The following is a 14,781-nucleotide window of genomic DNA, read 5'->3' as shown; positions in this document are numbered from 1 at the left end:
AAAAAACAAAAGCAAAAACTTCACTAAATGGGTTTGTGTTTAAAACAGACAGGACAGGACAAGGTATGTTTTTATGTGGCCACACCAGGAGTCTCCCTCAGAACATAGCAATCAGTAATATAAGATACACCTGACCAGTCAGGCAGCCCAGGTGGTTTTGCTCTATGTAGTATGAACAGCCTGATGCAACCTCTCCTTGACCATAAATGGGCAGAACAGGAAAACGAGATTCTAGTGAAGTCAAGTGTGGGGCACTTGGACACACACTGCTTAATTTTAATTGTTCATGATTGTCCATCATATACAAGGAAATGCATCATAAAATATTTTGTTGGAGTGTGTACTTCAGTAACATGAACTGTAGCATTTCACAATTAGATTACTGAAGGAAAGGAATGGGTTAGAAACTGTGTTCATGGTTTGTAGGGGATGGAGTATGCAAAGAGAGTGGGATAGGTAGAAAGGAAGAGGAGGTGAAGGTTGAGGCACTGAGAATGGAGGAAGGGAGTGAGGGAGGAAGGGAAGGAAGGAGAGAGGGAGGAAAGTCAAGATATGACAGAAAGAAGATATGGGATTAACATGATGTGGCTGTATTTTTTCATTCAAGGCAGCTTTAAATGCAGTGTATTATTTAATCTTTACTTCATCTCCCAAAGTACACTACTTTTCATAATTTATTAGTAGATAAGCAAACTAAGGTGGCTCTGAGTGTTTAATATGAGCTTCTCTGACTCTAGCCTCAAGTTTCTCTCACTGAAAGGTGCTATGAAAGACAGTCATAGAGAAAAATAGACAATGCAGAATATGTAGATACACGAATAGGAAGACAGTGACAGAGAAGCGTATACCAGAGGGGAAACTGAGGCAGTTACAGAGACTGAGAGAATGAAAGCTGAAAGGAGAGTCGGAGAGCAGAGTTTTGACAAGTAAGAAAGGAAGAGAGCATTGGGTCAGACACCAATAAAGTCAGCACTGAGATTAGCAAAGTAAGAATTAATTGAGTTCAGCAGAGTGCACATATTATGTCAAATAACACAATATTCCAGATGGAGAGGACTGGCTGTGACAGTTCTCTGGTGTCTTTGGGAAGTCAACTATGCTGTGTCCATCTGTCTACAGTGGAGTTGGAGGTCAGTTCGAGATTCTCCTGCAATAGAGTAGAGACATGGCATAGTTGCCTATAGCTCCTCCACGTCCCCATGTGATAGCTAGACAATGGCAGAGGTCCTGTTCTACTTAGATCCCCTTGGGTATCATCCTTCTCAAATCACTTTAGGTCTGTGGACTCTCATGGCATGGGCTTGATGTAGGGATGATCCTTTGCATCCAAAATATTCTGTTAAAACTCAGTAGTCTTTTAGCTTTGGTTGTATAAATGCAATTTGATTTTACAATCCCTACGATAACTCATACTTTGGAGAAAAATACATCAATAAGTCTGTTGTTCTCCTTTATTCTTCTCTCTCTCTCTCTCCCCCTCTCAAGTGAATAAGCCTTTTGCAAAATGAATAATTACCCTTAACTTAATTTATTTTGTATATTTCACTTTACTCTTTCAGGTTTTGTTCATGTAGGCAACAACTGCATTGTTAATCATCATATGTTCTGACTAGCCTTAGTATATATTTTATCCCCACAGCAATCTCATGGAGAGGAGAGGACAGAGCTTATGTTTACTGTCTTTTAGAGGAGAATGATGACTCTCAGAGGGGTGAAGTGGCTTGAGGGAGGACAACAAACAGTTTGCAAGAAACCTGGCCAGGGGTTTCATGTCTTTGATGATGACATTACCTCATTTGCAGCCTTTAAGATCCTGTAAAAATACAGTGAATGAGCAAGTCAGGTCATCAAGTTCATTTGCGTGAGACTCAAGGTGATGTTAAGCCCTTTCATCTTTTATATTGGGAAGACATGTTCTGGTTCTATAGCCATGTAAATTGGCCTTGAAATTCTAACCATGTTTGTTCTCACTATGGAAACTGGGGCCAAATTAAGTACCCAAGGGATTCCATTTCATACCTCTTCTGTAAACTCTGGGCAGCATTAGCTCTTGCCATAATATGTTTCTTCAAGTTAAAAGTGAGGAGGCTTGGTGATCTCAATACGATTCCTATAACCTTCTCTTTTTCAAGTTATAATGAAGGAGATCAAACTTAAATTCATGGTCAGGAAGGGACATTTGTTCTTTTGTTTGTTCATTTTTTGTTTTGTTTTTGTTTTATTAACTAATTTTTTTCATTTATTTCACATTCCAACTGCAGGTTCCACTTCCTCCTTTCCTCCCATTCTCCACCCTACCTCCTTTATGCCCCCCCCCATTTATTCCTCCTCTGTTTCTGTTCAAAAAGGGGCAGCCATAGGATGGGTGTCAAAGCATGGCACATCAAGTTGAGACATGACTAAGCTCTTCCCTTTTGTATAATCAGTATCTCTCACAATCATCATAGCTATTGCAGGCAATATTTATGATGCATTGATTGACTATTCTTCATGTTGGTGAATGAATAGGACAGGGATGATTAACTTGGAAATTAAGGATATGAATTGGGTCAGAGACAGGTAATTTTACAAAATCACAAAGCCATGGAGTTCAAATTCCACTCAGATACCTGTGACTGTCTTTGTGAAACTGCCTTTCTCTGCTCACTTTTCCTAGACTCAGCACTTGAAAGTGACTATTTTTGAAGAGACAAATTCCCAAGCTCTGGTTCCCTGTATTACTAAAAACAAGCCAAGATGCCTAAGTACACATTGAGTCTTGCACCACTGTTTCCCTCTGATTTAAAAAAACAAAGTGACCCTGTTAGTATCTATTCTGTGACCTGCCTTTGCTCTGTTCTCCTTGGTCTGGAAATCCCATGATTCCTATGGGAAGGGAGGAAGGATGAACTGGGATTATAACACAGGCTCTGAAGCCAGGCTTGCTGGAATCTAATGGTGCCTCCTGGAGTATTGCAACATGTTCGCCTCTAGCAAGGTAGCTATTCAACTTATTCTAGGCTCAATACTGTTTTCTATTAGACAGTGAACATTAGAACCTACATTATAGGGTTATTTGAGGACTTGTAGGACTTCCAACACTACTCAGAAGTTAATAATGACCTTTATGTGTGTCTTTTCATCCTCCCTCACTACCATAGTACTATTCTTGTAGAAGCACTCACTGACCTTGAGAGCAAGCTCTGGGCTCCTTTCTTTGGTTCAGTGACTCTTTCCACACTCTTTACTTTCAACTCAGACCAACCACACCTTGTAATGGTGATGTATGTTCCACCCAGTTCTTGAAGGCAGAAAATTAAGTGGATTCATCTCTAAGTCCTCATCTTCCCCATACCAGGTGCATACAACCTGTGAAGAGAACCACAACCACACCATACTGAAGAAGTAAAGTCTTAACTTTTGAGACAGAGATGAGACAAGATTTATGGGAAGGGGAGAAAGAAAAACATGCACCATAGCAAGAATTTTAAGAGGAGAGCTATAACCATAGAGATGAGATGGTTTCTCATGAAACCAATAATGCTGTCCATGCTATCAGGAGGAGTAATGACACCATTTTCAGTAACCAAGGAATGTCTATGTAGCCAGAAGTATAATCATTGTTTTTTGTATTGTCTACAGTGCCTGTAATAAAGAAATTTGGTTTAGTATGCTCATTTTCTGATGGGGAAACAGAGTCCTGGAAGTATACCAACTTGGTGCTAGAGGGATGGCTCAGCAGTCAAGAGAGTATACATGAACTACCTAAGTTTGGTTCCCAGAATCCAGTTCAGGAGACTCACAGCTGCCTATAATTCTAGCTCCAGCAGTTTCAATATCTTGTGGTAGCTGAAGATACTTGTAATGTACACCCACACTGACAAACAAATATATACATAAATTAAATAAATCATTTTGTCTGAATCCTCAATCAACTACAACTTTGAGGGAGACTTCTTTTCCCTCCTTGACATTAATATACCACTAATCATTTGTATTGTTCATTTAAAAGTGGATGAGGCTAGAAAATAGGCAATGAAGCCAGTGATGAGCGGTTGCCTGGGCTGAGCCATGGGGCAGGGGATTTTGTGTGACCCAGTGGTTGGTGTCTTCTCAGAAGCCCAGATCACTGGACATGGGTCTGCCACAATGACAGAGCCAATGTCAGTTAGACCTGATTAACTCATGCAAGCAGAACCTTCCAACCTGTAGTTAAAATTTCCTCAGAGGCCAGATGATGAATGACAGTGGAGAAGCAGCACCTGAAAAGCAGATTTAGATCTTGGTCTTCAGTGCTTTTGAAATGAGCAAGGCTGGAATCTTGTTGACATTTTAAAGAAAGAACAGATAGTAAAGGTTCCTGTCCAAAACTGATGAACTGTCAACAGGATGTTACACTGTATTAAAAAAAAAATGGAATCCCAGTGAAGTAACGGACCTTCCCCAAGTGCAACAGCCACTTGGCTGAGCAACATCTAAAAAACAAATCTCCTTGTCCAGAGTTCTTAATGTTACTTTCTTTTTATTTCATGCCAGCTATGTTTCCCAGTGGACCACCTCGAGCCCATATTTCCCCAAAACCCTAGTTATCCCAAATCATCCATTGACAGGACAGATACTGACTTTAAGAGTTAAAACCAGATTGTGAAAGAGGACCAGAATTTGACCATGTTTTTAAGGGTGTTTGGGGGAGTCTGTAAATTCTGCCTTCTCACTTTACAGATGGGAAGGCCAAAGCAGAGAGCGATAAAGTAATTTGCAAAGGGAACAGGGCTTTGAAATGTAATCCTTGATGGCATTTGTTATATTCAAAACTGCTGTAATTATCTCATTTCCTTTAAATAATCAAACTCCAACTTATGTTTCTTTTCTTCTTAAACTTTCTTGACCTCTCATTTCTTTTCCTCTGGTCTCATCTTTCCATTACCAGGCTCTGCTTTTTCTCGAGGAGTGGGATTAAGGCAGACATTCAGGGGCTGTTGAAATGACTCAGGGATTAAGAGCTTTTACTGCACAATCATGAGGACTAGAGTCCAGATCACAGTACCAATACAACAAGCCACACATCCCATTCATATCTGTAATACCACCTCCAAAGGAGCATTACTGGGACTTGCTGGCTTCTAGCATATGTGAGAAAATATGAGGCTCATGATAAGGAAGAGAGCCTACATCCTAGTAATAATAAAGTGATAGAGGGGACCATCCAGCATCCTCTTCTAGCTTCTACATGTGCATGCTTCTACACATACACATAAACAAATACTCGCATGCATCCATACACACATGCATACACCTTTTGTGTAACATTCCTAGAGTAAGAAGCTTCCTGGAGTCCGCAAGAACATCTCAAATGATCCTATTCAAGTATCTGTGGAGGGCTCATCCATAAATGGGACATATATGTTACTCTCCCACCTTTGAAAGCTCAGGCAATATTGCAGAACAAAGAAGCATACAATGACATGTGTCAGCTATATTCCATTGCACTATGAAACAATCTGGCCCTCAGTAATGCCATTCCTGCCCTATCTTTCTATTCTGTACCTGACTCTGGGATAGGTTACAGAGACATAGCAGCTCATTGCAGTCATAAGAGGAAAGCATGCCATGATCAGTTCTCTGAGAGACCAGGGAGTTGTCTTTCCAAGCAACGGGGACATAAAGCGTAAATAGGAAAGTGAACAGAAAACAGCATCCCTGGCCTGTGATGATAAGTGATGACTGAGCTGTGAGCAAGTGAAAATGGAATCATAAGAGGATGACAGGGAGGGAGTATGGGAGTCAGAATTCTAGGCTGAGCAAGGAGACTGTATATATCCAGTGTCATCCTTAAGGCTGCAGATCACCCTCTGCCTATACCCTGCATCTATGTGTGTCTCCTTCAACAGGAGATGCCATAGACAGAGAAGATAATAGGTACCAGGGCTTCTGGAATGATGGAGAAGAGTCATGGGGACTGTCTCTTTTGACATGTGCAACCCTTATAGATTAAATACAAAACAGAAATCCACAATGTCTTTGACTTTGAAAAGCCATACTTTGTTCTTAATACCCTTTTCTTCTACCAAAACAAGATGCCAAATGAGCCTCATCCATCCAGGAGCAGTAACAACTCAAGGGTATATAACAGTTTCAGCAGCAATAAGAAGTGTGCTAAAGATAGCACTAAGGACTTTTAAAGTATATATCTTGAAATTTCCAGCAGATACTTGATCACAGTCTCATTATATGTAAGGAAAGGGACCAGAGAGAGAAGCAACTTGACCTGTTTACAGCACTTCTGGTATCAGATGCAGAATTTGAATCAAGAACAAGGAGTTTGCAAGCCCCACTACTTCTCCAGTCCATTGGCTATCTATAATTAACAGAAGAGGGATGTTTACTTTGAAGTGCTTTGGATAAGGATAAGTCTGATTTGCTCACCAGAAACAAGCTTCTGTTGTTTCTGAATAAGAGTTTATGAAGAGAGAATGCATACAACATAAAAAGGGAGAAGTGGATAAATAGGACTTAAGAGATAAGAAGAGTAAATATTTTAAGGCCAACACAGCTCATCTGTAGCCAACGATACCAAGTTTTAGTAACTAACATGATGGAAATTGGCTTAATTGAATTCCCTTATGGGAACCACTTTAATGAAGAGATTAAACATTTTTTTTAGGTCTGCGTTATTAACTACCTACAAATGTGTGTTTTTAATGTGCTTAAGGATATTTCGAATTCATTTTACCTTTTTTATAATACCTGCTTGGAAATGTAATATCCTCATTATAGGAAAGTCAGAAATGTCAGAGGAGTAAAAAGGGTAAAGGTTCCCTTAAAATGGTTTCAATGTGCACTAAAGAATTACACCACCAAAGCCGCCTGAAGGGTTCCAATGGTTCTGGTAGCCATGAGCCATTGGCTCTAACCTTGGCTACCCCAGAGACTAGCCTGGAGATTTGACAAAATCTCTTTAGTTTCTGAACCTTAGATTCCTCTTCTCAAAAATGAAGAAGATCTGAACTCCAGGATCTTTAAGGGCCTTTTCTGCTCTGATGTGCAGTAGAATTCTGTTGTGGACATTTTCGGCTTTTTCCATCATTATTCTAAATAAAATCAGCTTGAATTCATGAATACTGTATTTATTATGTCCATTAGTCTGTCCTTCCTTCCTTCCTTCCTTCCTTCCTTCCTTCCTTCCTTCCTTCCTTCCTTCCTTCTGTCCATTAATTCAGTAAGTCAGTTACCCACCCTACATCAGTTACTAGTCGATTTATTGTGATACAAGGTGACTGATAAAAACTCCCTGCAGTAAGGAACAAACCCAGAAAGAAAGAAATAACTTAGGTTAGTGTGGGGAATACACAAATAAGAAACTGACTATCCCACATTTGAGTTATGTCACTTCACTCTTTAGCACTTATTTCTTAAATGCTTCCATGGGTGAGACAGTGCATTAAGTGCTGGGATGCAGCCCTAACAAGAGTGGTGGACTATGCCTGTTATGGAGTGTTCACACTGATGATAGAGCTCAGGCATTCACAATCAGCATAATAACATGCTAACGTGTGTCCCAGCAGAGCTATTCTTGACAGCCTGGCAAGCAGAGGTAGAGTGTGGAAAGTACCTACCCAGAGAAGGGGTTAATAACCCTTACTTCTGGAGGCCAGAAGCTTTTCATCTGACAAGAAGGAAACGCTTAGTTGCAAATAGAGAAGAATTTGATGAATCAGCAAAATAGGAAAGAGGAGTCAATAAAGCCAATAGCCATGGCATTGATGGAGATGTTGCCGGAGACACCCAGCCCACCACTAAGAGTGATCATAGTCATGGCTAAAACAAATTGTCCAGAGAGCAGAGGTTAGGGATTCAGAAAGGCAAGGCAAATGGCTAAATGTTGGTATTGAGAATTGATGGATATTTAATCCAACCCTCAGCTTTGTAGCTGGAGACACTAATGTCCATGCAAGAAAATACATGTGTCCCTAGAGAATATGTGGGCACTACCAGGGACCATGTTAGCATTAAAGCTAAAGAGGAGGAAAGTAACAGACTGACCATCAACTCCTGTTGGCCAAAACTGCAGCCTCTACTCTTTAATACCTTCATTTGCTCTGTGAGATAGTTACATCAATGTCACTTCATTTCCAGTGTATAGATGAGAAAACTGAGACCAAAGAGGTAAAGCAGATTCTCCCCAGACCTGCTTCTCTAGTCACACAACTAGATAGGAAGAGAGTGGGTACTGAAATCTGGTCTGCCTGCCTGATCCCAGCCCCATGGGCTTTGCCATCTGTCTACTTCCTATACTCTAGCAGCCCTATGGGGGCCCCTAGCGTGGATGCTTCTCATTTGTAAAATACATATTTGTTGTATCATGAGTGACAGTAATTAATGACTTATCTGAGTCAAGGAAAACTTGTTTAGTAAGCACACAAGGAAGAAAGAGAAAAGTATAACAGTGCCCTTTCAGGAAACGGAACAGACTTCTCACTGTCACAGATATTCCCAAACAGACATGGGAGGGGTGAATGACCATGCCCTTTTCTGGAGAATCACTGGTAACCTAGACAGAAACCAAAGGAGCTTTCTCTTTACTCATTATAGCCTGACTTCCTTTGCTATGAGTAACCATTTTACCTCTCCCTTTATGAATCATGAGGTCTGTGTCTTTTGGCAGATCATAAATCAGTTCTGGGAGTCTCGAGGACAAATCCCAGGACTTTTAATCTTTAATATTAGGCATGTTTAAAGTGGTGAATATTTCATGAAGGGGTTGTTGCATTTTAACACATCATTAGCAAGTCGTCCCCCTCCCCCATTGGCAAATTACTGCAATCCAAATTCAAGGCTCTCAGTCTTCTGAGTCAATTTCCCTTTCCTCCTGCAAGAACCAGTTCATTAGATCACACATACAGCACTCCCACTCAGTGGACCACCCCAGGCCTGGTGGTGGAGGAAGGCTTACAGGAAGCATTACTGGCTGCAAGAAGGCACCCTGATGATTTACCACATGCTCAGGGAGAGGAAAAGTAGATTTCTCTATTCTGTTTCTCCTTTGTCTTCCAACAATCTTTTGAATATTTCAGATTTTACCCCTGACCCATTCGTTCTCTGATTCCATATTCCTTCTTACTCCCATTTCATTTTGACCAGTATTTATGAAACCCAGGCTATTTGTCATACACTTGCAAGTTGCAGGCCACACAAAGATTAATACACATTCTAATACATAGAATGAATTAAAAATTTGTCTTTCTCTCAGAATGCTTTATGGAAGGTCAAATGTATAATGCTCCTGGTTCCTTGTTGACAAGAGGAGGCTTACTGGGTAAATATAAATGTCTTGAAACAAGTCATTGTGAGTATGATTTCACAACCTCCTCCTTACTGGTCTTGCTTATATGGTCTTTGCTTTGTTTACACAAAGCTGAGAAAGCATTAATTCATAAGATGTATAGTAGGTATAGATGATTACCTCAACTATGATGACCAGATTTCAATACCTCAAGCCCTCGTAGTAGAACAAAAGAACTTGTTGATTCTTACAATTTTTTCTGTGACCTCCACTTTTGTGCCATGGCATACTTGAAGCTCCCATATGTGTGTGCATGCACACCCACAATAAATAAATCGATGTAAAAAATTAAATACTTAATTCACAATTCCTATTTCAAATAGCTTGAGCTTATTAGCATATTGACTCAGAGACTCATAACCTTCTTCACTGAAGCAAGGATGACAGGAGGCCTTTTTTTTTTTTTTTTGAGGTCAGTTTGAAATAAATCTAATTGGAGTTGATATGTGGACTCTTGTCAGGGTCCTCAACTCTAGAACGCGACATGTCTATCATGTTCTTTTTTAATTTTTAAAGAGATTCAAAAGTACATACAAGAAAAATTAAAGAATAAAATTGAGAAGTCCTTAAATCTTCCACGTTGAATAATACATATCCCTCACCATGTGAAAAGTTTCAGTCAGGTCAACTAGAATTGCTGTGATTCACGAAAAGATGGGAATGAAGGCACTTGGCCATCAGTAAGCAGGAAGTTTATCAAACATAGCTGATGCTCAGTTGTTCACTGGGCCTCATATCAGTTAGGGCTGGGGCTGACTCTCTTCTAGGTACTTCTAAAAAAGTTGCCCAGGAGTATTTCACAGAATGATGATTCCTCACATTGTCAGACCACCAAAATTGTCTCAATATTTTTTCAGTGTAAGTACTGGTGATAGAATTTAAAGCAAGGGCCCTACCACTGAGCGCAAGCCCCAGCCCTGCAAGTTTCTCAAACTAAAGTTTGGGGAAAGTGGTGTGTATCATCCCCATGGAGAATCACTCCACGGAGAGCACTGTATCCCCCAAATTTATTTTTTAGTGAATCTATTTTTAGAGCAGCATCTGTCAACATTTCACAAGTATACCTTTGGTGGAAAATAGCTAATTTAACTTTAAAACTTCACACCTTCTGAAATACACTGAGCAGTTATCATAGGGAACTTTCTGAAAACTGTTAGAGAAGTCTGAACTTTGGAGATAGAGAGACAAGGCATGCTGAAATGAACTCAGCCAACCCAAGGAGATACTTACACAGTGTGGACTGCTAGGGGGCACTCATGCAGCCCCCAAAAGACAAGGCCAGTGAAGAAAACGAATGGGCAGAGTAAAGGGTAGATAGATAGATAGAAGGAAGGAAGCACACAAGAGATAAAGAACAGGACAGGAGCAGAGAAAGAGACTGAAAGGAGATCACAAGGGAGAGGTGAAGACAGGTAAACTGGAGGCAAAACACCTTTCCAAAAGAGGAAATCAAAAATATCTTGAAGGAGTCGTCATTGACCAAAGGCTTATGTGTTGATGGACAAGGCTGGCTCATTCCACTGGAAAACATTTAATTTTCTGGTTATGCTTGTAAAATACATATTCATTATCATAATATATAAACATTTATTTATATATACATGTAACTATTGTATATATAATCAAATATACATACAGGGTTTTTTGTTTGTTTGTTTTTTTAGAAAATAGGCCCTCTGTCACTATCTAGCTACTTTCTGCTTCCTTATCAAATTGAGAGCCCCATAATCACTGAGTTACAATTTTTGCCTTTGTGTCTCTAGTATAGAGCTGAGAGCTTGGTTAAATGTAGATGAATTTCTAAACAGTCTTATTAAATAAGAAACACAGAGACAAATACAGAGGTAACTGCCAAAGAGATCAGAGAACTAGCGAAGAGCCACGACTAGCCTTATCATACCACCTTGCCGCCGTCACTTCCCCAGAGAGAGTTTCTTCCCCTCTAACTTGTGTTTTTATTGCCTTCCTGTTCTGCCTTCTCATTGGCTGTAAGCCCAGCCACATGACTTCCTCGTCACTGCCTGTCTATACAGACCTCCAGGTCTCTATAGTTGGTATTGGGATTAAAGGCTCATGTCACCACGCTTGGCTGTGTTCTTGACCACATAGAGACTCTGCCTGCCATGTGATCAGATTAAGGGCATGTGCCTGACTCCTGTTTATGGCTATGTGACCTCTCGATGTGAACTCTCATCTCCAGGCAAACTTTATTTATTAACATACAAATAAAATCACATCTCAGCACAGTTAAAATATCACCACTGTTAAATGTGTCCCAAATGTATTGGATGGAAGATAAGTAGCTGAAAAAACAAAGGAACAAATGCATAAACCCTGTGCTACCCACAGTAGTCGGTGGGTGCAGCACCCTTCTTTTTTTTCACGAGGCCTTTCCAAACCTTTCAGGAAAACAAGGGAACCAAGAAACAGAATATGTGTAGAGGCAATGTATCACAACACTTGTTTCCTTTTAATTACAGGGGAGTGCAGTTGTCATGAAGGCTACGCCCCTGACCCAGTTCACAGACATCTGTGTGTTCGCAGTGACTGGGGGCAAAGCGAAGGGTGAGTGACACAGGATCGCAAGGCTGGCCAGTAGCGCGCCCATTCCTTTACCTCCTGCTCTAGACTCTGCAGAAAATAAGAGACTGCAGAGGGCTCAACCCTACATGGAACATCTCCCCCAAACCTCCCCCAAAGGCTTCAGAAGAGGGGCTAGGAAGATTGTAAGAAACAGAGGTGCTGGGCAAGCGGAAGGTGTTCTCCAGACACAAGGGAACAGATGCACATATGAACTCACAGGGATTATGACAGCTTGCACAAGCCCTGAGCGTGCTCAAGCAAGAGAAAACCCCAGCAGAGAGTGGGGAGAAGGGGGTGTGAAGTCCCACCCGTAACTGAGGAGATAACAGCATTTTGATAGTTTCTGGTAATTGTCTTAAAAGGGGTGACCCTTGGTAGCTCAATCACTCCCCAGGGCAGGCCTTATAGCCAAGAGTGTTTGGTCAGCACAAATTGAACTTGATGGGTTTGAAAAGGGGGAAACAGAAAGAGAACATGAAGTTGGGTGGGTGGGGAGGTAGGAGCAGAGATTAGATGAGTTGAATATTATCAAAATACCTTGTAAGAGATTCTCCAGTGATAAAATGTTATTTTAAATATAAATCAAAACCACACTGCACACACACACACACACACACACACACACACACACACACACGCACGCACGCACGCACACGCGCACGCACGCACACACACACACACACACACACACACACACGCACACGCACACACACACACACACACACACACACACACACACACACACGCTGCCCAGTGAAAAGTGAAAGCCATTTTCCTGCTGACTCACACACTTCAGTACTGGAGGTACATAACTGATGAAAATTCCAGAGAACAAGCACTGGCACTTCATTCATACACCCAAACAGGAAATAATAAAGTATGCTGAGGAGGAACTGGGTTTTCCAAAATGAACTCAGGAATGGACAAGTAAGCTTAACAAAAGTGTTGAATCCTTCTGTGATGTGAAGAAATTCCTTTAAAATGTAGAAAGTCACATCCAGTAATTACTTCTATGGAATGTGACTGTCTGTATAGCTTCTCTTGAGCAGTGTGGCTCCCACTTGCTTTGGACTAATACCATGTCTTGTCTTCTTGTCTTCCATTTGCTCCATTATCTCCTCAGACCTTGGCCTTACACAACACTGGAGAGGGGCTATGATCTGGTGACAGGAGAGCAGGCCCCTGAAAAGATTCTCAGGTGAGTTGACAGTCTTATTGGGATATGATGCTTGGAAAAGGAGAGAGGTTAGACAGCGTGTGTGTTTGTGTAGTCTTAAGAGTGTTGATCCTGAGCCTCACTGAATATAAAAGAACTCTTATTGGCACTGTGCAGCATCATGGCCTGGGTTGCTATGGGAATTTGGTTCCTGTTTGTCTGGCTTCTAGACTTATGGACTCAGGTACTTGGACTAGAAGAGGCATTGCTGATTATTCAGTCTACCCTCTTAAAAAATATTCTATAACCTCGGACTCTTCCCATTACCTCTGCTACCTCTATGAAATTGTGTGGAAAACTTCAATATTAAAGCAGATAAAGGCACATAGTGAACTAAGTGGCAGACCAGGGAATAAGATGTTGATTTGAATTGATTTAGAGTCCGTGCTCTCACCCTCTGTGCCAGACTGCTCCTTCTGACTTTTTATGGAACTCCTGCTGGGCATCAGGACCGTTGGAAAGCTGAGCTACAATAGTCTCTGTCTTCACAGTGTCCACTCATTACTCATGCAAAGATAACAAGCAACACAAAGCAATGCAATGGCCAAATGATGAATAAACTTAAGAGACAAGCGTCTCAATATGAGCAAATCTAGATAACACTGTGCTTTGGGGACTAGAGAACACTCAGGTGGGTGGAAAAATGAGAAAATGCCCTATAAGGGAGGGGGAGAGGGCCCCCTTTTTCTTTTTACTCTTTGCTTCCCGGGGAGTTCCCCAATGGAAACTCTTACATTGCAGGTCTACTTTCAGCTTGGGCCAAGGCCTCTGGCTTCCGGTCAGCAAAAGCTTTGTGGTTCCACCAGTGGAGCTGTCCATCAACCCCCTGGCCTCCTGTAAGACCGATGTGCTCGTCACAGAAGACCCTGCAGATGTCAGGTAGGGAAGTCATCTTTAAGATCCTGTGTAGAGGACTGACTGCAGTCATGGACGTCCTTTTGCTCCAGCATTACAGGCATCCTTGTAAAGGGAAGAGTTCAGTAATGTTGACGGGGGCCTGGTATATGTAAAGAATGTTGTCAAATCCATCTGCTCTTAAGTCTTACATAACTATCTGTTGCTGTGCTACACTGGCTTACAGTCTACCATCATTGCTCTCCTTCTGTGATTTTTATTTTAAAAAAAAACTATCAGAGGCTGATATAGCACCTCACTCACTGTGAGATTTATTATAGATGAGCTTATCATATGATCATCATTAATTAGCTGTATGTTGGAGAGTCATGCAAGTTTGAAGGATGGGCTGTTTTCTATTGTGAGAATGACTTTTAGAAAATCCACAAGTGTCGAGTCCCCTTGATCTTCACTCATGAAACAAATGTGAGTGCATCTCTCCTTCCATGTTTTGACCCTCACAACCAATTTCCTTGTAGACTTGTTCTGCTTTCTTCTAATTGGGGCTTATATATTATGCTGTCCCATTATGTGGTGCAATTCTCAAGGTCAAAGAAAATAACTTACTTAGCTCTGTAATCCCCAGTTCCTAGTGCATATTGGACATCTACTAAATGTTTATTGATTTCATTAAGTCAAGGGCCTTAGATCTGATCCTAGTACAAGTCTGGATTTTTATAGTAGAGACTTACTTCCCTGTCTCTAATATGATTAAAGGAAATGTTCTAGAAATTATGACATCACCATAACTGAATTCTAGTATTAA

General features: G+C 41.0%; 1 protein-coding gene across 4 annotated transcripts in view; it reads left to right on the top strand.

Moving 5' to 3' along the window:
• The window catches only part of Astn2 (astrotactin 2), a 952,034-nt gene that overhangs the window by 419,206 nt on the left and 518,047 nt on the right, over window positions 1-14,781 (top strand). For 3 of the 4 annotated variants that reach the window (XM_076564364.1, XM_076564363.1, XM_076564361.1), the window contains 3 exons: window positions 11,803-11,887; window positions 13,029-13,103; window positions 13,863-14,000. In XM_076564364.1, coding sequence (XP_076420479.1) covers window positions 11,803-11,887; window positions 13,029-13,103; window positions 13,863-14,000 — 298 coding nt within the window. The remainder of the gene's footprint in view (window positions 1-11,802; window positions 11,888-13,028; window positions 13,104-13,862; window positions 14,001-14,781) is intronic. The other variant, XM_076564362.1, reaches the window with a different exon arrangement.

Source organism: Peromyscus maniculatus, chromosome 2 (genome assembly GCF_049852395.1).
Source record: "Peromyscus maniculatus bairdii isolate BWxNUB_F1_BW_parent chromosome 2, HU_Pman_BW_mat_3.1, whole genome shotgun sequence".
Taxonomy (NCBI): Eukaryota; Metazoa; Chordata; class Mammalia; order Rodentia; family Cricetidae; genus Peromyscus; species Peromyscus maniculatus.
Note: the sequence above shows the minus strand (reverse complement) of the source record. Positions and strands in the feature narration are given on the sequence as shown.